The 22,784-nt window shown below is 41.4% G+C and overlaps 3 protein-coding genes across 3 annotated transcripts in view; all 3 read right to left on the reverse strand.

Moving 5' to 3' along the window:
- Positions 1–4,085, reverse strand: part of LOC140943485 (uncharacterized) — a 12,829-nt gene extending 8,744 nt beyond the window's left edge. The window contains exons 1-2 of the mRNA XM_073392580.1: positions 3,305–4,085; positions 2,932–2,937 (exon numbers count right to left, since the gene is read on the reverse strand). Coding sequence (XP_073248681.1) covers positions 2,932–2,937; positions 3,305–4,085 — 787 coding nt within the window. The remainder of the gene's footprint in view (positions 1–2,931; positions 2,938–3,304) is intronic.
- Positions 4,086–10,010: 5,925 nt separating this feature from the next.
- The window catches only part of LOC140944239 (heterogeneous nuclear ribonucleoprotein L-like), a 28,100-nt gene continuing 15,326 nt past the window's right edge, over positions 10,011–22,784 (reverse strand). The window contains exons 13-15 of the mRNA XM_073393371.1: positions 11,735–11,789; positions 11,541–11,636; positions 10,011–10,295 (exon numbers count right to left, since the gene is read on the reverse strand). Coding sequence (XP_073249472.1) covers positions 10,237–10,295; positions 11,541–11,636; positions 11,735–11,789 — 210 coding nt within the window. The 3' untranslated portion in view covers positions 10,011–10,236. The remainder of the gene's footprint in view (positions 10,296–11,540; positions 11,637–11,734; positions 11,790–22,784) is intronic.
- LOC140944238 (uncharacterized) lies at positions 12,910–21,444 on the reverse strand. Its single transcript, XM_073393368.1, has 6 exons — positions 21,330–21,444; positions 20,166–20,342; positions 17,894–18,696; positions 17,618–17,624; positions 16,060–16,783; positions 12,910–15,933 (listed from the first exon to the last, which is right to left on the reverse strand). The coding sequence occupies exons 3-6, from the start codon at positions 18,673–18,675 to the stop codon at positions 15,116–15,118; spliced, it is 2,331 nt and encodes a 776-aa protein (XP_073249469.1). The 5' UTR covers positions 18,676–18,696; positions 20,166–20,342; positions 21,330–21,444; the 3' UTR covers positions 12,910–15,115.

Below are 22,784 nucleotides of genomic sequence, written 5' to 3' on the forward strand. Positions count from 1 at the left end.
TCAGATTGATTGCTTCTCTCATCACCACTGACCAGGCTTAAACAGGTTCGCAGCATCTTGGTAGGAAAATTGTGAAGAAAAAAAAGGAGTCCCTTGAGTGATCGGCAGTGAACTAGATTGTCGTATCAACAGGCTGAATGCAGGTCACTTACTTGGCAAGGTTCACCATGTCTTCATTGCGTAAATGCATATAGCGAAAAGTTTAATTAATCGGGGGAGGTAAAAATAACACATCATATATGACGTCATGATAGATCAGTGCCAAAACTGCCTTGATTGGGCCCGCTTTAACCATTTTGTAGACGCACAACTTGAAATGGAGCTGGAAGATGTGGGAAAATCAGCATGCATGTTTCAGAAAAGAGACTGGAGAGGGAAACAAGGTCGGCAGCTTATAAAGCCACTTTTAAACGGAGATAAAAAGGTCTGAGGGTCCGTAGTGAGAGCCCTGTTGTTGCATTCTAACACCGGCTTTCCGTAGGGACAGGTAGGAGAGAACCCTGGGAACGAGGTTGTCAAGGGTTTAATAGCGAAGCTCCTCGCGCGCGAGCGTAGCCACATAGCTAAGAAAATTTGGTAAACTATCCATGCGAGAAAATTTGGTTATGACGTCAGCGTTCGTCTGTACGGACTCTCCAGGTAGTGGAAAGTAATCCGCACGGACCCTTGGGGTAGGGGAAAGCAGAGATTTATTTGGCGGGAAATCGCATAGGGCAAAGTTCCTTACGGGCTCTCCGGGTAGCTAGGGGAAAGAAGGGATTTTTTTGGGCGGGAAATCGCATGGCTAACGTCGCCTAGCGTACGGACTCTTTGGGTAGGGGAAAGTAGAGTTTTTTGGCGGGAAATCGAAAGGCCAACGTTGCGCAATTATAGTAGTTACGAAAGGTATTTTATAACATAACACAAGTAAATCGCGCGCTCTGATTGGTCAGTCAGCCACTACCATTTGCCCGTGGGTGCACGCCAAGAAACTGAGCTAGCGCGGTAAAATTTAGGCAAATTCAACAAATCTCCTCTCCTGACGGTAAAATACACCAATGAAATGCACAGATGAAAAGTGGAAGTTGAAGAAAATACTAAGCTGTCGTTTTGAAGGAAAAAAAGACAAAAGATCAAGCGACAAATTTGCCCTGGATGAATGAATCACTGTTTTCCTCGCGCTAGAATCGGCTGAAGGAAAATCGAGCGAGCGAAGATTTAAGGTACATTTTGTGTGTTTTTTATAGAAGAGAACTCTATTTGAAATGTAAATTTATCAATTAGCATTGTGTTAGTGACTTTTTGATCATGCTGATGCTAAATTCAAGCAAATATTTTAGGAAACACGCTCAAATTCTAGACAGCTTTGTTGTGAAGTTTTCATCGCATCGATTAAAAATTTTAGTTGAGTTTAAACGGGCACATTACGCTGGAATAAGCGAATTTCATTTGAGTACAGAAACATTTGGGTTTTCAAATAAATTTTTCAAAAAATAAATTGTGTGTGTATCATTTTGTTCCTCAGTGTTCATTCATAACAGTCGTTCAGAGAACGGTCTAAAAACAACAGCTTCAGCGCCGGCTGTGTGTCGGCGAATTTCAGTTGCAACTTTGACTTTTTCATAGCTGGATTTCCCCAGACAGATTTCGATACAAAGCTAGTTAATTTCTTTTTGAAATTTGTGTTACCTTTTATCCTTAAGGAATTACGGTCAAATTTTCTCATTTCTACTTTACGTTTATTTCAAAAATTGTCACATAAATAAGCTTGATAATTATTTCATTTATTTAGTTTTAGCTTAGTTTTTAGAGTCTTTTTGTTTATAGTTGCAGCTATAGTTTTCCCTCAAAGTTTTTACCCTAATATTAAGAGCAAGTAGACAGATGCCATTCAGAATAACAACGAAAAACGTTTTTGCAATTTACCTGAAGACGGAGAACGGTTGATTCAGCGAAAGAAAAAACTCAAAGGCAAGTTTTTGAAAAACATAGAACGTGATTTGTTTACGCGCGGGCAGATGGCAGCATACATGAACTAGAACCGATGACTCAACTGAAGGCAAATGGAAAATAATGTTTTTCTCTTTTGATTATGTTATAAAAGAAATGGTAAACGTTGCAGCTATGCAACCATGGAGTTATGGATGCACTTGGGAGGTTTGCTAAGCACTCAAAAAGCTAGAGTCGCACTCGGCTATCGCCTCGTGCGACTCTTACGCTTCTTTCGTGCTTAGCAACCTCCCGCGTGCATCCATAACTCCATGGTTGCACGCTGCACGTTTACCATTTCTTAAATGTCAACAAACAACAGCAGAGATAATGTAGCGTCTAGGGAACAGGTTTTAGGCGAAGGGCAAGCCTGCCACTCAGGCTAAGAGAAAGAGAACGGCAGAGAGCAAGAGTCAACAGGTGTAGAGCAATCAACGAAGAAAATCGCCAAAGAGAGCGCTTTAGGGGTAGAAGAAGGAGACAAAATTGTAGCGAGCGAAGAAGGTTGGCAATTAGAAAGACACAGGGCAAGAAAGAACAGAGAAATTGTAGTGAAGAGCGCCGAGAAGCAGAACGAGCCAGGGTTAGAACAAACAGAGAAATTTTCAGCGAAGAACGTTGGCAAGCAGAACGAGAAAGAGCTAGAATGAATAGACAAGGCAACGCGAAAGAGAAATACAAAGGGAAAGAGAACGCCAGTAAAAAATAATGACATGATGACAGAAGGTGAGGATTATTTTTTTGTCACAGCCGGTGTTGTCAAAATTCTATCCTAGCAGCAGGCTACTTCTTTGGCTTTCGTTACTTTGAGGGGACCGTCGCCCCGTTTGTAGAGGAAAAAAACTTATTGAATGCTAGAACATAATGATGAGTTTTGGACAGTATACGCCAAATGTAAAGAATCGAGAACGAGAAAATACATGAATCTTGTTTACTTATTTAAGCTTATTGTATTATTCTTACTTGAATCTACAGTAAAAAAAAATTAAGCTTACTAATAAGCTTAATTCTCCCGACTGAGATAAGTTGTGCTTATGAGCCAGCGACCAGACTTCGGACGCTGTAACCGTGTGAAGCTTGCACTGCGTACGCTTACTCCAAGGAACTACAGTCTTCGTCTTTTGTAATCGGAGGGGTTTGAAGCGAGTTGGACGATTCAGCTGCCGCCCTTTGAACTTGCGACATAGCTATAAATGGCTTTCACTTTTTAATAATAGCGATCTAATTCCGATATAGGAAAACATCAGTGGTTTAGGAAGGAGTTATAGTTTTGGAATTTAACGTTCATTTATATTATTATTGGAGGTTTAATTTTATGATGTTCACTGTGACTTACCTGACATATATGGAGTACCAGCGTCATCTTGCAGCACGATCTTCAGCTCATCCATTTTTCGCGACAACATGACGACGTCTTCTTTGTCTGCAATATCGCTTTCCATTTTTTTTTTCAAATCTAAAATATCAAAATTCACACTCTCAAGAAACTTTATATACGATTTATTTTCTTCTTTGATAGCTTGCTCAAGTCTGCGAACTTCACTTATGGGAAAGTCTGACTCTAATAAACTACCAACGGCATCAATGGGAGCCGTCGAGACACCCAGCGCTTGGAAAGCGTCTTTGGCCTGTTGCACGTACTGGTCAAAAGTTACTTTCATCATCTCAGAACTGGTTGAGTGGCAAACAGAATTCCTCAGAAGGCGTAACTGATCAATTGCTAGTGCCCAGGTTTCCGTATTGTTTCCAGTGGTGCTCATTAAGGACGAGTGAAAATGGCCATGTGATAATCCACGAGGCTTAACATACACGTCATTTAGGGTCCCGTGATGCGAGGCGAAGGTTCGCGAGTAGATAGTGGCCTGGAACAAAGCAGTGCAATCCCATTCGTTATACGATCGATTAACAGGAACTTTGGTTCTGCCTCCTTCTGTAGTGGAAAACAAATTTCTCACGGCAGTGGAATCATCCCAGAGCTGGAAACCAGGGCGATGTCCATAGGTGTTGTCCCACATGGTTTTAAATGTCTGTCTCAGGACGTTTGGAAATTCATTTAATACAAGAGACGCGAATTTGAAAAAATTTAAATCCTCGTCTCGGTAAGGCTGCAGAGCCATCCCAGCGTAGAATTAAATTTGCTGTTAAAATAAAGAATAATGTTAGCGAAAATTTATATTTTAATCTGGAAACCATTTCCTTGAATCCGGATCATTGATAGTAATTCAGATCGAAGTTTAAGAGCCTGATTTGGTAAAGCAGCTGCATCCATTTTGAAAATTCTCTTTTTTTCTGAAATGCCAGGAGGGTTTAAGTGTTTTCTATAAAAGCTGATAGCCGTGCGGTTTGACAGTGTTAACTAGTTTAAATGAGGATATGATCGTCGCACTGGTAACTGCAATTTAAGTAATTGCAAATTAACCCGAAAGACATTGTAGGACTTCAAGGGGATCCAAACCCATGGCCTCTCCGTTGGCGCTGCAGTGCTCTAGCGATTGAGCTATGAAGACCCATACATTGGGTGCAGGCCAATTTGTCGAGCTCATCTTAACCCGTGAAAGAAATGAAACACGAAGATGATATGAACTGTGGAAATACAAATTTAAATGAAGATATGATTGTCGCAGTGGTAATTGCAAATTCACCAGAAAAAAAATTCGGGACTTCAACGGGATTCGAATCCATGGATTCTGCGTTTAAGCGCTGCAGTACGCTGCAGTGCTCTACCATTTGAGCTATGAAGAGCCATACATTGAAAGCAGGCCAATTTGTTGCGTTCATTTTAACCCGTTTTAAACTATTTTTACTGCATGTTCTTAGGTTTTTTTAGTGTTTTTTTTTTCAGAAAATAGTTTCTTAAAAAAATTTTCCCAAAATTACGATGTTTTTAGGTTTTTCTAAATATTTGTATATACATAATTCACTTTTTATCCTGTTTTGTATTTTTTAGTTTGTCGAGCGTTTTTAACATGAGCCTCTGGCTCGGAAGATTGTGTAAACATTTCCCACGTCTTCGACATTAAATAAATCATTCATTCATTCATTCAAACACGAAGATGATGTGAGCTGCGGAAATCACTACAAATTTAAATGAAGATATGAGCTTCGCTGCCGTAATTGCAATTTAAGTAATTGCAAATTGTAATCGCAGTGCTAACGCAGAGGCCATGGGTTCGAATCCCGTTGAAGTCCCGAAATTTTTTCGGGTTAATTTGCAATAGCTTAAATTGCAATTACCACTGCGACGATCATATCTTCATTTAACTTCGTACTTCTACAGTCCACATCATCTTAAGTGTTAACTATTGTTTACGGACTGACAGAGGTCCTTAACTAAGCATAAATAAGACTGGTTCTAGAATGGACCCTTGTGAGACAACCACGAAGAGCGGGAAAGGCCGGGAGTAGCCAATGCAAGTTACTTAAAAATTAAGTAATGAATAATAAGCATTAAATAATTTATGATAACTTCATGTTTACTATCAGTGGCATGGTGTTTTTGGAGTACAGTTATTGCCTATACTTAATTTTGGATATCATTATACATCCAGTCCCATTTTAATCCTCCCCAAAACTACTCTGCACAACACTTTGCGTGCCACGTTAAGTAGCGCGATGTCATGCCATTATTTGCAGCGGTCCAGGTCGCCAAACGAACGCGGGAGACGTCATAACATCAATGAAGATTTTTACATTGTTGTTTTGCGTTTCTTTTACGTCGAGAGATAAAAAAGACTGGCAGCATAGATTTCTTCGAACTTTGTGTCATATACTTATAAATAATATCAATATCAAATAGACTAATTTTTCCACACCACCTGAAAAGGTTAGTCTAACTTTTTAAAGTTCTATAGGAGAGCTTACAAGCAGGAATCTCCCACGCAACCGTTCTTGCCTCGTCACGATTGACAACAACGACTGCGTCAGAGGGAGGAGAACCTCTTTCCTCGCCCGACTCCTCTCGCCGGCTTTGCCGGCTTGTGCTGACGGCTCCTCCGCCAAAAATGTTCCCTGCACTCGCACAAGTTAGCCTGCTCGCAAGCTGAAGTTAGGGTCATTGAACAGTACGCATTGTAACATCACAGATTTTACACTATTGCACAACACGGATTTCTAATTGACCTTTGTTCAACTCCACCAGCCATATGCATTTTTTTCAGTCGACCGTGGACTTGGCTTTTTATTATTCCATTATCCCCAAACCTTTTGTCACAACAGCATGTAAGTTCAATTCAAGTCGAAAATTTTCGTTATTCTTTACCCATTCTTCCTCTTCAGCCCTTGCTAAGCCTAAATTTTGCAATCCATACTTTTACTGTCTTCGTCCACGGAGAAATACAATCCTACAAATTATCAACGCGGTATTTTTAGGGTATTTTAGGAACGTTATCATTATATCTTTTTGTTTGTGTCTATTTCTCGAACAAAACACTTTCCCTTTTGAGAAATTAAACACAATTTAACTTTTTCTTTCCAAAACTTTGGCAAACTGATTAGAAATGATATTAAACTTAAACAACGTCATATTCAGAATACCTACAATGAATTCCATTATCTGTATCATTAAGGGCATCACAATAAAGATGTGATAATACTTTTTCTTCAAAGTTAAGAAATAAGGTAAAGGATAGAAGGCAGGATATGCTAACTCGTCAAAAAGGAAAAGAACTACTGCTTGCTGAAAATCAGCGAATTGTTGGAGCAGGCAGAAAGTCCATCTGCCATGATGGTTAAAATTAGATTCCACGGTTGGTTGAGTAAGCGAACAACCTCAGCTTAACTAACTTAAAACCCATTTACGGCGGTCATATGGAATAAAGGGCTTTCCAGTTCCAAATTATAAGATGTCCTTTGATTTTTTGCGTGTGTTTGGAAAGGGAACTCGATTGAACTCACCCAGTAGTAGACAATTAACCCAAAGGAATTAGTAGAGCGAGATAAAATCACGGTGCCTACATCGCATAAAATAGCATTCGGCAAACTGACGATCATACAAAAATATATCACAAAATTACCTCGATTCCTGAAACTCCTGCTACTTTCAAGGACACAGTGATTAGAACAGGTCATAAGAGAACTGGAAATCTCTCAACTTTCTAGGTTATACTTCGAGAACGACATCTGAAAATGAAAGTCGACTACCGTAACCTTAGCTTCCGCTAAAAACACCCCTCCCCCCAGCTTGTAAACCCCGCCCCCCCAGTAATAGTCCCATCTACCTGTAAGCAAAAAAATCCATCCTTGTGGCGGATCCAGGGGAGGGGCCCGGCCCCCCCTTATTTTCAGACCAAAATGAGACCCGAAGGGCCGAAAACAATTTTTTTGAGACTGGGTCCCTGGTTATCTTAGGGTCTGGATGACCGCCCCCGCTCCCCCACCCTTATCTGAAGGTCTGGATGCGCCAATACATCCGGCTATAACCTCCCCGACCCCACTCTAGCTTGTACTGAAACGAATTCTATTCTATATTATTTACGATATTTTTCCCCATTTAAAGCCCTCCTAAAGTCCCTTACGAAGTTGTATAGGCCCAGGGCTTTATAAGAGGAAGTTTACGGTGTACAACGCTATCATATTATAGGACATTAGCATCCAATCAGATCAGAGGGATTAGAAAGGGACAAAAGACTCTAATTCAATGAAAAACAGGAAATGAAAACTGAAAAACCTACCCTGGGTGTCTGAGGTTTTTTGTCGCGTGCGGAGTAGCCCCAGTTAGTTTGTTGGGTAGTTTCACAGAGTGCACGAGGGAAACACTCTCTCTTCGCGCGCGCCCTCGTTATTCTCCCTTTGCCCTAAAAAACAAACAAATACAGCGCCTGTCACGCAGCTTACTTGTGGAGGGATAGTTCGGTGTCGGCCTCAGCGACAAAGCACAGGTCACTATTTTAAAATGAAAGGTCTCTGGTACACAAAAAGCCAAAACACAGAGATAAATATACACCGCAATGGAGCCAAGAACCAGGGAATCCATCCGCAAAGGACCCGTAGTAATCTGTTTGGGTAAATTACGGTAATTTCGCGGTAAATGTATTGGATTTTTCATTTGTTTTGGCCTGCATAGCAAGCGCATAAAAAATATGGGTTTGCGAGGTAAACGATTCTATATACGCGAGCTAGAGAAGAACACGAGCGCCAGGAGAAAGGTACAATGGTGAATGCGATGGGAGGGGGAGGTGAGGATCAATAACACACCTGAAGGGGATTAGCCTGCGAGCAAGCAACAGAGTCTTGGCTCACCGGCTAGAAGGAGACCAATGTGGGTTTCGCTGTAGGTGTGGTAAGTCAGGAGAGGGCTCTGATTGCGAAAAAGTGCGACACGGTTTATTACAAATTGCGATAGGTATTATAAACTGCGATGACTATTACAAATTGTGGCAGTATAGTAGTACAGAGCCTGTAAGCAGGCTACCTGGTGTATTACACTGATTTACAGGTTCAATCTGCTCAGTGTAAGCTATTCTGGTTGTTGTAGGAAAAGCCTGCAAAGATCTTTAGCTATTTGCCGTTTTTAAGGCCGTGGGTGGGAAAGTTACAGGTTGCTTTCAGAACGTGTAGAGTGGTCAGCCAAAGATTGCACGTGTAACAACGGCATTCTATACATCGTCCTATCGACTCCACTGCCAGAGCTGCTGGACTCAACACTCGTACTGCTCCGGGAGTTAAAATTCAGTGGAAGATTTATTCCGAATCATTGTCCTCTGAAAATGTCAGTGTTTTCCAAGGAAAACGACTGAAACAGTGTCCATATAAATCCAGGTTCAGAATCCACGTCACAGAAAACAGAAAACTCTTGGTTCGCGGAGTCGTAAACGGCGTGCTTTCAAATAAAATAAAACAGTGGCATGAATTTGCCAAATTTTAAATAAATAACTTTTTTCTCTAACACTTACTTAGCTTCCTTTTTTTAGCGGCTCCCAAGTTTTAACAAGGCCGCTCCAATCGTCAGCAACGCACCCAACTAACTGTAGCTCAGAGCTAGGGGCCCGTTTCTCGAAAGTCCCGGTAACTTTACGGGCCCGAAATCAAATATTCAAATCGAAATATAAAGAATAAGAGCGCGGGTCCTGGCTAGCAAACTACTCCATTTTGTTTAATTCACTGACAGTTTTATCATGTTAGATGCAAAACTATTGAAACCTCGATCTTTAATGTAAACGGAGACAGCTTACCGGGCCCGTTAGTTATCGGGACTTTCGAGGAACGGGCTCCAGTTGACAGAGCAAGGCTTCACTCCCATGAAAATCATTAAGTTATCTTTCTGTTTCGTCCTGGGAGAAGGACTACCCATAATCCCTCTCGCAGCCGTTTTTTGGATGTCACGCAACGTTCTACCCATAGACATAATTGCGCTTCTATTGCTTTGAAGAGTATGTCTGTTTCTTCGTTTAACAAAAAGTTTGAATCTAAACGTTACTTTTCATTTATCAGCAGATATTTTCTTCAGCATTTTTCGCAAGGCTTTTTAAATCTTGAATAAGATATAAAGGGTATTTATCTTTTACTATAAGTTTGTTTGGGGGTGGTAAAAACACGATTATTGTAATAAATGGGGTGAAAGAAATGCATTCATTTTTTTGTCGGGATTACGGACACGGTAAAGCACTCCTAACTAACATTGCAATTAAAGCACCCGCTCCCCACATTCGCCACCACTCGGATTTTGTTGTTGTTGCAATACCACTTTCTTTTTTACACGAAAATAACGAAGACTTAGCACTGCAGGACCTACGTAAATTAAGGCTCACAATTGTTGCTGTTTGTTCGTTTGTTTTTAACTTTAGGACTCCCGTCAGAGATATTAAAATATCACCTGGTTCGATGGGATAATCTTTATCGGTGAATTTTTTTGATTAAATCTTCTTTTGACTACAGTTTGAATATGTATTCCCAGTTTTTATTATTTGAGTTTTTCTTTAGACTTCTTTAGACTAAACGCTGGAAGATCAAGTGAAATTAGAACTCAAACTTTATTATTAAAACAAAATATATGCACGTTCATGTTTAATTTACGCAAACTCTCTCTCTCTTTCAATTTCTTTTTTCAAACATCTTTTAGAGGTGGACTAACTTTCTCCTAGTTTTAAAAACTGCAAGATTTTTAACTCTTAATGATAACGAACTCTGCCGTTTAAGAATAAAAGTCAACTATTGTATACTCTGTCTTGGTACGTTCTGTTCTGTATCTGTTACTTAAAACTCCTAACAGGTTGCGAGCAGCGGATCCTTTATCGTTGGTCAGCGGTAGTGTGAGCTGTAGGAAGGACTCTGCTACTGAGCGCTGGACATCGATGAGAAAGCTAGTTTGACGGTGAAGATAGTTTTGGCAGCTAAAGAAGAAAAAAGGACAATGACAAGGTATCAGAGGGTCCCCAGTAGGATTCTTCAATCCCGCGATCCCGAACCACAATTTCGTGCAATCCCGTAATCCCAAGGGAAACTTCGGGCATTTTAACTCGCACGCATACTTTCAATCCCGAATCTTACCCGATTTTGCCTTAAAATCCTGAATCCCGAGCTTCAAATAAGGGAAATCCCGGATCCCGTTAAACCTATTAGGGACCCTCATATAAGAAGAGATGTTTGTATAGTCAATGACATAGGACGCTTGGAAAAATACTCCCCAGCACGAGTCGAACCCATGACCTTCTGGTTTCTGGCCCACATGCTGCACCACTGAGCTACAAGAGACTCGTGGGACCTAAAGCCACTAAACTAAGTTCATGTGACAAACATCCTGTATACTGCTAGGACTAGAACGTCGATATTTGCTAAGGTAATTACCTATCATGGGCAGCGTAATCGACCATAAAAGTAGAAAAAAACTATTATTTAGGAGCCCACGGGCGCTGGTAGTCAATAGAGACCTTTAGATTCCAGGATGAGGACCACTACGAGTTCGAGATTTGACTTAAAGTTTTTTCGCGGAATTCTTAAAATATAGACTCCACTGAAAGCTTCATTTTACCATTTTTCACTAGACAAGTTAGCATTTAATGAAGGGGGTTTCCGGTTACAACCTCTCCCGATCGCAAAATGATAAAACTTCTAACATTTGATAACTTTTTTTCGCCACCACGACATTCTCGCTAAAACTCGTCGTAGAATGACGACGGCTACCACGTTTTCCCGCCCAAATGACGCTGGTTCACGCGCGTGCGCTACTTAGTATTGAAAAAATCTCCTAGTCGTAGTCGTACTCGTCTTAGAATCTAAAGCTCTCTTATAAATTCCACGCGGATTTTGTTTTCATACGCGCGCTCCTGGCAATAAACTGAAGGCCTAACCGTAACATCAAAAACCCATCACAAAGTCACGAAATATTTAGATTTTGCCAAGCCTACAAGAAAGAGCCCTTTTAATGTCATCCATTAACTCCTTATCGCTGTGAATAGATCAGTTAACAAGTGACTGCCCTTCACTTGACGGCCAGTTACCACAGTCCTGGTGGAAAATAATTCTTTCATTTCTTTAAACGACATGCTTCGATAAAGAGATCGAAAAGCGTACGTGAAACCGTAGGTGCGTATGTGCGTGCGCCTGAATCGCCTGGCAACATAAAACAACAGTGATACCTGCATCACGGATGACGTAATGATTACAGGCCGCGAGGGCGTTAAGGGCCTGGGAAGGATCAGCCCATTCCAGATGACCTGAAGCTGACCGAGAGGCTGAAACAAAAACATGACAGAGATGTTATAATTAGACAGTATTGCTCCGAGCGCGTTCATGAAAATGCTGAAAGAAAAGGTAAAACAACAGAACTCACCGTTAGGGAACACTTTTACTCTGACTGGGGGATCAACGCTACAATTGAAGCACATCTAAGACCGAAAATAATAAGTCTGCGTTAAACAGTCGTGGTTATCAATCTCAAAAACACTGTTTATAATACGGTACTCGCCAATAACAACCAGGAGAACAAGTTAGTTTTTGCGGACGAAAATTAAATAAATCTCTCAAAAATTATTGTTCTGCGTTCTGACAGTTCTAGAGAAAAAGAGCGAAACAAAATTATATCATATTTGTGGATCGATATATACGTTTATGGGAAACTGTTAACTGAAACTGCCCACCTACCCCTTCCTATCACTTACTTCTCATTTAGGGCAACATGTTGGCTTAGGGCAGGGGTAGGTGGGCAGTTTCCCAGGCACTGATCTACTCAGTTCGAATAAAACGGAAAGTTCACCTTGGACATTTATTTCAAAGGGGGATAAACAAACTATAAAACTGCTACGTGTATGCCAGCATTTTCTTGAGCAAAAATGCAAATCATTATTTGAGTTCTGATGCGCAGAATTTATTTGCGATTAAGGAGATCATAGCACATCTGAAGTGGTAAGCAAAAAAGTTGACCTTTTTTGCGCGTTGTCAATAGTAGTGCTACTGTTAAGGCTTACGCTAATACTAATCAATGGCAATTTCACTGTTCATCAAAGCAGATGCCAATGTTAACCCTACGTATATTTTGATGAGAAGCCATACCTCATTGACCTTTTCCGACGAGAAGTCAGTTGGTGCGTTGAAAAGTGCAAAACCTGTTATACCGTGTAAATCGGCCTTTAGACATCAATTAACAATAAAAACAAAGTCTAGTCATATACCGTAATCTTCCACTTTTAAGCTCCTCCCTTCTCAGCCCTGCCAGCCAGTTATAGACGATAATAGGCTCATCAACCTGGAAACAAAAAAGGACATGCGGTTATACCCCCCTCCCCACTCCCCGAAAGTAAGCCCCCATCTGGCTTGTATTGAAATGAATTCGATTTTTACGACGTTTTGAAGCTTAAATAAAAAGTCGAGTAAATTCAGCCAGTATTTTGATAAGCACTGTTATGTTGCTTGTTTTGAAACTTTTTTGTTTAGTCCTTATATAAGCTCCCCAGTTTATTAGCCCTCCTAAAGCCCCTTACCACGTGTATAAGCCCGGGAATTATAAGTGAAAGGTTAAGGTATTCATTGGAGTACATTTTGACACTCATCTTTTTCGGACTGTAGTACCCGTAGCTTGTATGATAATGTGTCTGACACAAAGGAAAGTTTCAACCAAGAATTTCATTGAACCACATCATTTATGAGACATTTGTTAAATTTTTAAGCAGTTGTATGTGTTACTTCTATCACAAAGCAAAGTTTGGATTCAAAGCAACTCACTCCAGAGAGAACATGTCCCTGGGGGGCTACATTAACAGTATAGGTTATATAAGTAAGTCAGTAATAACTAAGTAAGAAGTTTTTTCTATCCTGTGAATTGAATCTTCGTTTTATTCTAAATATCATTATGACAGGATTAAGAAAATCTCTCTTCGCTATTATTATAGTTTAATGTTATTAGTTTCGTTTTTATAAGTACCTCATTCAGTCTCTTGCACGGGTAGTTTTCAGTTATTAAAAATCAAATAAACATATTTGCTGGACCAGTTATTTGCATCCCTGTAAACTCTTTGTTTAGTTGCTAATTTGCAGAAGTTTATGATATTATAGTCCCCAGAATGTATGCTATAGCCCTTCGCTATATTGCTCGCAGCGAATGAATGAATTTTCTAGACTCTATTTAATAATCTCCCTGTCCACCGTTCTGCTCCACTCAAAAGGGGTACGCTTTTCAGGCTTTAGGTGTATAAAGGGGTCTGTAGACTACGAGCAGTCTCTCTTTTTTCTTAGTCCGTCGAGCCAAACGTGCAAGACACGCAAACGACCACCCGCGTGACTGAAGGCGCTTGACGCTCGCGCGCGAGTGCACTCCCCTCCCCTAAAGAAAAAGAGAGACTACTCGCGGTCTACGGGGTCTGGGAAAGAGTGGGGAAACTCTATCATTTAGGTATTTAAATATTTCGTACAGATGCATCTTATGCGGCTGTAAAATAAAAGAGGACTTCCTGGTTTAGCGATCATTACTTATATCAGGTGCTCGAGTGTGACGGGGTACAATTTGTCATTAGAAGGTCTACGGAAGGGGTACCTTACTATCAATAATGGCAAAAAAGAAAGCTAGAAGAATGGGACCTCGGGGTGCAGCCTTTCTCAGATAAAGCGTCGATAAACTTTGTTGAGTACCCCACTGAGGGTAGACGGGAAATTAATAAAGTGACTTTTGAAAATCCTTAATGATTTACGTCATGTTTAGAAATAACATCGCGAAGGTGTAAAATGCAAGCAGTAAATGCATGAAAACTTGTTTCATTGCTCTTCCAGCGCCACACATTATGATGAAACTGATCATATCGTAAATGATTTTCATATAATTGATTTAGTTCCCACACGGATAAATACCCATCTCGACTGAAAGACTGAGCCTACATATGTTTTAAAACAAACTAGAACAAACTAAAGATATCAAGTTGACGTCAACTTGCCACAAAAAATCTAAATTCTATCACACAAATCGTCAACAACTGATACCATGGTCTATATATTCTCTTATCGACCAACATGGTATGACGTCAAAGTCTTCAAATATCAAGTGGAACCACGAGACGCATGCGTGTGGTTAGACTGCTAAGTATTGATCAAAACTCTACTGCTTTGGCTTCATAATAGCCTGCGTAGCAAGCGTTTCCAAATCTTGTTATTAATGTTGTATTTAATGCCGTGTGTACTAAATTTAAAAAAAAGTCAGCAGTATTTTTGTGTTCCTGTCCTACCATCATCTGTTTATCCAGTGCAAGGCGCATTTTCGACTGAAGCGCTTCACTGAATTTCCCTATCTGATCCCTAGCTTATGTTCTGTAATTCCAAGTTTGTATAGTAGCATCCAGGCAGTATTCATGGTGTTCTTCTCCGCGCAGTTTATTACGTATGTCCTACCAACGCTCTGGTGACTGAGCAGCTGCCTTGCGATCATCTAGTTCGTGTTGTGCTTTTCCCAGTGAGCGATAACAGTCAGCAATACTTTGGTGTTCTTCTCCAAACAGTTTAATACGTCTGTCCAGCGCACGCTGGTAAGATTGAAAGATTGACGAGCTTCACTTAAAATCGCCTAGGTAATGCTGTGTTATCGCCAGTAAGTAGTAACAGTCAGCAGTACTTTGGTGTTCTTCTCCATACAGTTTAATGTGTATGTCCAGGGCACGCTGGTAAGATTGAAGAGCTGCTTTGAAATCAGCTGCTTTTGTTCATGCTTTTTATCCCCAGTGAGTAGTAACAGTCAGCAGTACTTACGTATGTCCCTCGCACGCTGTTTTGACTGGAGAGCTGCTTTGAAATCACCTACTTCATGCTGTGTTACCCCCAGCGAGTGGTAATACTCAGCAGTACTTTGGTGTTCTTCTCCAAACAGTTTAATACGTATGTCCAGGGCACGCTGTTTTGAATGCAGAGCTGCTTTCAAATCACCTACTTTATTCTGTGTTACCCCCAGCGAGCGGTAATACTCAGCAGCACTTTGGTGTTCTTCTCCAAACAGTTGAATACGTATGTCCAGGGCACGCTGTTTTGACTGCACAGCTGCTTTGAAATCACCTAGTTCATGCTGTGTTACCCCCAGCGAGTGGTAATACTCAGCAGCACTTTGGTGTTCTTCTCCAAACAGTTGAATACACATGTCCAGCGCACGTTGTTTTGACTGCAGAGCTGCTTTGAAATCACCTAGTTTATGCTGTGTTACCCCCAGCGAGTGGTAATACTCAGCAGTACTTTGGTTTTCTTCTCCAAACAGTTTAATACGTATGTCCACCGCACGCTCTTTTGACTGCACAGCTGCTTTGAAATCACCTAGTTCATGCTGTGTTACCCCCAGCGAGTGGTAATACTCAGCAGTACTTTGATGTTCTTCTCCAAACAGTTTAATACGTATGTCCAGGGCACGCTGTTTTGACTGCACAGCTGCTTTCAAATCACCTACTTTATTCTGTGTTACCCCCAGCGAGCGGTAATACTCAGCAGTACTTTGGTGTTCTTCTCCAAACAGTTGAATACGTATGTCCAGGGCACGCTGTTTTGACTGCACAGCTGCTTTGAAATCACCTAGTTCATGCTGTGTTACCCCCAGCGAGTGGTAATACTCAGCAGCACTTTGGTGTTCTTCTCCAAACAGTTGAATACATATGTCCAGCGCACGTTGTTTTGACTGCAGAGCTGCTTTGAAATCACCTAGTCCATGCTGTGTTACCCCCAGCGAGTGGTAATACTCAGCAGTACTTTGGTTTTCTTCTCCAAACAGTTTAATACGTATGTCCACCGCACGCTCTTTTGACTGCACAGCTGCTTTGAAATCACCTAGTCCATGCTGTGTTACCCCCAGCGAGTGGTAATACTCAGCAGTACTTTGGTGTTCTTCTCCAAACAGTTGAATACGTATGTCCAGGGCACGCTGTTTTGACTGCAGAGCTGCTTTCAAATCACCTACTTTATTCTGTGTTACCCCCAGCGAGCGGTAATACTCAGCAGTACTTTGGTGTTCTTCTCCAAACAGTTGAATACGTATGTCCAGGGCACGCTGTTTTGACTGCAGGGCTGCTTTGAAATCACATAGTTCATGCTGTGTTACCCCCAGCGAGTGGTAATACTCAGCAGTACTTTGGTTTTCTTCTTCAAACAGTTTAATACGTATGTCCAGCGCACGCTGTTTTGACTGCACAGCTGCTTTGAAATCACCTACTTCATGCTGTGTTACCCCCAGCGAGTGGTAATACTCAGCAGTACTTTGGTGTTCTTCTCCAAACAGTTTAATACGTATGTCCAGGGCACGCTCTTTTGACTGCAGAGCTGCTTTGAAATCACCTACTTTATTCTGTGTTACCCCCAGCGAGCGATAACACTCAGCATTACTTTGGTGTTCTTCTCCAGGCAGTTTAGCACGTGTGTTAAGCGCACACTGATGATCTTGATGAGCTGATTGGAAATCGTGATTCATACGTTTCTTGATTCCGAGTTTATAATGGTTTTCAGCTTCACAAGATTGATTCTCTTCAAGACGCTTGCTAGCCTTTAAATTTGATGCCGGTAGGGGTATTGGGATATCTTAAAAGAGAAAAAAGCAACTGAATATCGGATATTTGATGTGGGTAATTAGAACATGTTTTTTAGTTTTGTCATTTGATGTGAGTAGCAATGTGATGATCATGGAGAAGTGGCGAACGGCAAATTACTTTCGAGAAACCGTCCCCTGGAGTGACGGGACTTCCTGGTACTGAGTTTGGGATCGAATACCGCGCTTCACTTCTGTTTTGAGATTTTTCAACTTTTATGGAACTGCCAGTGTATCGACAATGTCAGGGAGGCATAACAGGAAGTATTATTCTTACTGAGGACGAAATTATGGCGAATCCAAATTGACTATGTAAAGCGCAGATATAGCCCCTAACTCGGTGTGCAAAGTAATTATCAGCAGCGGACAAAAGCTACTGGAAAGCAAGGGATGGCGCAGTGGTGAGAGCGCTCGCCTCCCACAAATGTGCCCCGGGTTCAAATCCCGGCGTCGACGCCATATGTGGGTTGTTATTGTTGTCGGTTCTTTTCTTAGTTCCGAGAGGTTTTTTTCCGGTTACCCTGGTTTTCTCCTCTCCTGAAAAACCAACATTTCTAAGTTCCAATTCGACCAGGAATCAGGTAGACGAAGAACCACTTTGTGGATGTGCAACTTCCAAATCATTATTTTTTTTATATATTTACCGCTGAGAATCCCCGGGGGGAATCTCAAACGAATGACTCGCGATCTATTACTCCGACCTCCATTAAGCCCCTCCCTGTACTTTATATCCAGGGAAAGCCTGTAAATTACTGTCCTGTCTTGGCAAGAGCCGATAAGAGGTGGATTTCTTCCAAGTCCAATACAATCATATTTAGGGTTTGGAGGTGGTGAAAATACTTTGCTCAGGATTCCAGTTATATTATCAACTGGGCAGATTAGCTTGATAAGCTTTGTTAATGAAGTTGCACCTTTTTTCTACAGTAGCTTTTTAACTCACCTTCTTTCCGCGCCGACGTACTAATGTCTTCTTTGTTATCACTGACGTCTTGCATAACTTTGAGTTCATCTATTTTTCGTGCTAACATGGCGACGTCTTCTTTGCTAGCGATATCGCTTTCCAGTTTCTTCTTCAACTCTGCAATGTCTGAATTCACACCCTCAAGAAATTTTATGTACGATTTATACTCTTCATTGATAGCCTGCTCAAGGCTGCGGACTTTACTTGTGGGAAAGTCTGACTCTAATAAACTACCAACAGCATCAATTGGAGCCGTCGAGACACCCAGCGCTTGGAATGCGTCTTTGGCGTGTTTCACGTACTGGTCAAAAGTTACTTTTGTCATCTCAGAACTTGCTGAGTGGCAAACGGAATTTCTCAGAAGGCGTAACTGATCAATCGCTAGAGCACAGGTTTCCGCATTGTTTCCTGTCGTGCTTACTACGGACGGATGAAAATGACCATGTGATAGTCCACGGGGCTTAACATACACGTCATTTAGCGTTCCGTGATGTACGGCGAACGCTCGCGAATAGATAGTGGCCTGGAACAAAGCAGTGCAATCCCATTCGTGATACGATCGAAGGACAGGAACTTTGGTTCTGCTACCTTCTGTAGCGGAAAACAAATTTCTCACGGCAGGGGAATCATCCCAGAGCTGGAAGCCAGGGCGATGTCCATAGGTGTTGTCCCACATGGTTTTAAATGTCTGTCTCAGGACGTTTGGAAATTCATTCAATACAAGGGACGCGAATTTGAAAAAATTTAAATCCTCGTCCCGGTAAGGCTGCAGAGCCATCCCAGCGTAGAATTAAATCTGCTGTTAAAATAAAGAATAATGGTAGTTAACAAACAGTTATAGTTCAATCTGGAAACCATTTCCTTGGATCCCGGATCAATGATAGTAATTCAGATCGAAGTTTAAGAGCCTGATCTGGTAAAGCAGCTGCATCCATTTTGAAAATTCTCTTTTTTACTGAAATGCCAGGAGGGTTTAAGTGTTGTCTATAAAAGCTGATAGCCGTGCGGTTTGACAGTGTTAACTAGTTTAAATGAGGATATGATCGTCGCACTGGTAACTGCAATTTAAGCAATTGCAAATTAACCCGAAAAACATTGCAGGACTTCAAGGGGATGCGAACCCATGGCCTCTACGTTGGTCCTGCAGTGCTCTAGCGATTGAGCTATGAAGACCCATACACTGGGTGCAGGCGAATTGTCGAGCTCATCTTAACCCGTGAAAGGAATGAAACACGAACATGATATGAACTGCGGAAATATAAATTTAAATGAAGATATGATTGTCGCAGTGGTAATGGCAAATTCACCGGTACCAGAAAAAAAAATTCGGGACTTCAACGGGATTCGAACTCATGGCCTCTGCGTTAGCGCTGCGGTTAACTTGCAATTACCACAGCGAAGCTCAAATCTTCCTATAAATTTGTATTTCCGCAGCTCACATCATCTTCGTGTTTATTCCTTTCACGGTTTAAAATGAACGCAACAAATTGGCCTGCTTCCAATGTATGGGTCTTCATAGCTCAAATGGTATAAGAGCACTGCAGCGTACTGCAGCGCTAAAACGGAGAGGCCGTGGGTTCGAATGCCGTTGAAGTCCCGAAATTTTTTCGGGTTAATTGACTTAATTTACAATACCTTAAATTGCAATTACCACTGCGACGATCATATCTTCATTTAAATTTGTCTTTTCACAGTTCACATCATCTTAAGTGTTAACTAGTGTTTACGGACTAAGAGAGGTCCTTAACTAAGCATAAATACGACTGGTTCTAGAATGGACCCTTGTGAGACAACCAAGAAGAGCGGGAAAGGCCGAGAGTAGCCAATACAAGTTACTTAAATATTAAGTAATGAATAATAAGCATTAAATAATTTATGATAACTTAATGTCTATTATCAGTGGCATTGTGTTTTTCGAGTACGGTTATTGCCTATCATACTAAATTTTGGATATCATTATACATCCAGTCCCATTTTAATCCTCTCCAAAACCTTTGCGTGCCACGTTAAGTAGCGCGATGTCATGCCATTATTTGCAGCGGCCCAGGTCGCCAAACGAACGCGGGAGACGTCATAACATTAATGAAGATTTTTACATTGTTGTTTTGCGTTTCTTTTACGTCGAGAGATAAAAAAGACTGGCAGCATAGATTTCTTCGAACTTTGTGTCATATACTTATAAATAATATCAATATCAAATAGACTAATTTTTTCCACACCACCTGAAAAGGTTAGTCTAACTTTTTAAAGTTATATAGGGGAGCTTACAAGCAGGAGTCTCCCACGCAACCGTTTTTGCTTCGTCATGACTGACAACAACGACTGCGTCAGAGGGAGGAGAGCCACTTTCCTCGCCCGACTCCTCTCGCGGGCTTTGCCGGCTTGTGCTGACGGCTCATCCACCAAAATTTTCCCTGCACTTGCACAAGTTAGCCTGCTCGCAATCTGAAGTTAGGGTAATTGAACAGTACGCATTTCAACATCACAGATTTTACACTACTGCACAACACGGATTTCTAATTGACCTTTATTCAACTCCACCAGCTATATGCATTTTATTCAGTTGACCGTGGAATTGGGTTTTTATTATTCTATTATCCCCAAACCTTTTGTTACAACAGCATGTAAGTTCAATTCAAGTCGAAAAGTTTCGTTATTCTTTACCCATTTTTCCTCTTCAGCCCCAGCTAAGCCTAAATTTTGCAATCCATACTTTTATTGTCTTCGTCCACGGCGAAATACAATCCTACAAATTATCAACGCGGTATTTTTAGGGTATTTTAGGAATGTTTTCATTGTTTTCATTATATCTTTTTGTTTGTGTCAATTTCTCGAGCAAAACACTTTCCCTTTTGAGAAATTAAACACAATTTAACTTTTTCTTTCCAAAACTTTGGCAAACTTGTTAGAAATGATATTAAACTTGAACAACGTCATATTCAGAATACCTGCAATGAATTCTATTATCTGTATTACTGGGGGCATCACAATTAATAGAGATGGGATAATACTTTTTCTTCAAAGTTAAGAAATCAGGTAAAGGAAAGAAGACATGATATACTAACTCGTCAAGAAGGAAAAGAACTACTGCTTGCTGAAAATCAGCGAATTGTTGGAGCAGGCAGAAAGTCCATCTGCCATGATGGTTAAAATTAGATTCCACGGTTGGTTGAGTAAGCGAACAACCTCAGCTTAACTAACTTAAAACCCATTTACGGCGGTCATATGGAATAAAGGGCTTTCCAGTTCCAAATTATAAGATGTCCTTTGATTTTTTTGCGTGTGTTTGGAAAGGGTACTCGATTGAACCCACCCGATAGTAGACAATTAACCCAAAGGAATTAGTCGAGCGAGATAAAATCAGAGTGCCTACATCTAATAAAATAGCATTCGACAAGCTGGCGATCATACAAAAATATATCACAAAATTACCTCGATTCCTCAAACTCCTGCTACTTTCAAAGACACAGTGATAAGAACAGGTAATAACAGAACTGGAAACCTCTCAACTTTCTAGGTTATACACTTCGCGAACGACATCTGAAAACGAAAGTCGACTACCGTAACCTTAGCTTCCGCTTAAAACACCCCTCCCCGCGGCTTATAACCCACCTCCCCCCCCCCCCCCCCACCACCACACAGTAATAGTCCCATCTACCTGTAAGCAAAAAAAATCCATCCTTGTGGCGGATCCAGGGGAGGGGTCCAGGCCCAACTTTTATTTTTAGACCAAAATGTGGCCGAAGGGCCGAAAACCATTTTTTTGAGACCGGGCCCCCTTACCTCAGGGTCTGGATGACCGCCCCCCCCCCTTATCTGAAGGTCTGTATCCGCCAATGCATCCAGCCATAGCCTCCCCGACCCCACTCTAGCTTGCAATTCTATTCTATATTATTTACGACGTTTTGAAGCTTAAAAATCGAATAAATCAAAAAATATTTTGATGAGCACTACTATGTGTCTTATTTTGAAACGCTCTTTTTTAGTCCGGATATGTCAGCCCCCCATTTTTCCCCCATTTAAAGCCCTCCTAAAGCCCCTTACGAAGTTGTATAAGCCCAGCCAGGGCTTTATAAGCGGAAGTTTACGGTATACAACGCTACCATATTATAGAGCATTAGCATCCAATCAGATTAGAGGGATTAGAAAGGGACAAAAGACTCTAATTCAATGAAAAACAGGAAATGAAAACTGAAAAACCTACCCTGGGTGTCTGAGGTTTTTTGTCGCGTGCGGGGTAGCCCCAGTTAGTTTGTTGGGTAATTTCACAGAGTGCACGAGGAAAACACTCTCGCTTCGCGCGCCCCCTCGTAATTCTCCCTCTGCCCTAAAAAACAAACAAATACGGCGCCTGTCACGCAGCTTACTTGTGGCGGGATGGTTCGGTGTCGGCATCAGCGGCAAAGCACGGGTCACTATTTTAAAAACAAACATGACGAAAACCGGAAACTTTGCATAAAAAGTCTGCGTACACAAAAAGCCAAATCTCTCAGATAAATGTATACCGCAATGGAGCCAAGTACTTGGGCATCCATCCTCAAAGGGCCCCTAGCAGTCTGTTTGGGTAACGGTTACTTCACGGTAAATGTATTGGATTTTTTCATTTGTTTTGGCCTGCATAGCAAGCGCATAAGAAATATGGGTTTGCGAAATAAACGATTTTGTATACGCGCGCTAGAGAAGAACACGCGCGCCAGGAGAAAGGGTACAATGGTGAATGCGATGGGAGGGGGTGGTAAGGATCAATAACACACCTGAAGGAGATTAGCCTGCGAGCAAGCAACAGAGTCTTTGCTCACCGGCAGGAGCCCATAACCTCCTGTCACTGGCTATAAGGAGAACAATGTGGGTGTCGCTGCAGGTGTGGTAAAAGTCAGGGGAGGGCTT

Source organism: Porites lutea, chromosome 7, assembly GCF_958299795.1.
Source record: "Porites lutea chromosome 7, jaPorLute2.1, whole genome shotgun sequence".
NCBI classification, from domain to species: domain Eukaryota; kingdom Metazoa; phylum Cnidaria; class Anthozoa; order Scleractinia; family Poritidae; genus Porites; species Porites lutea.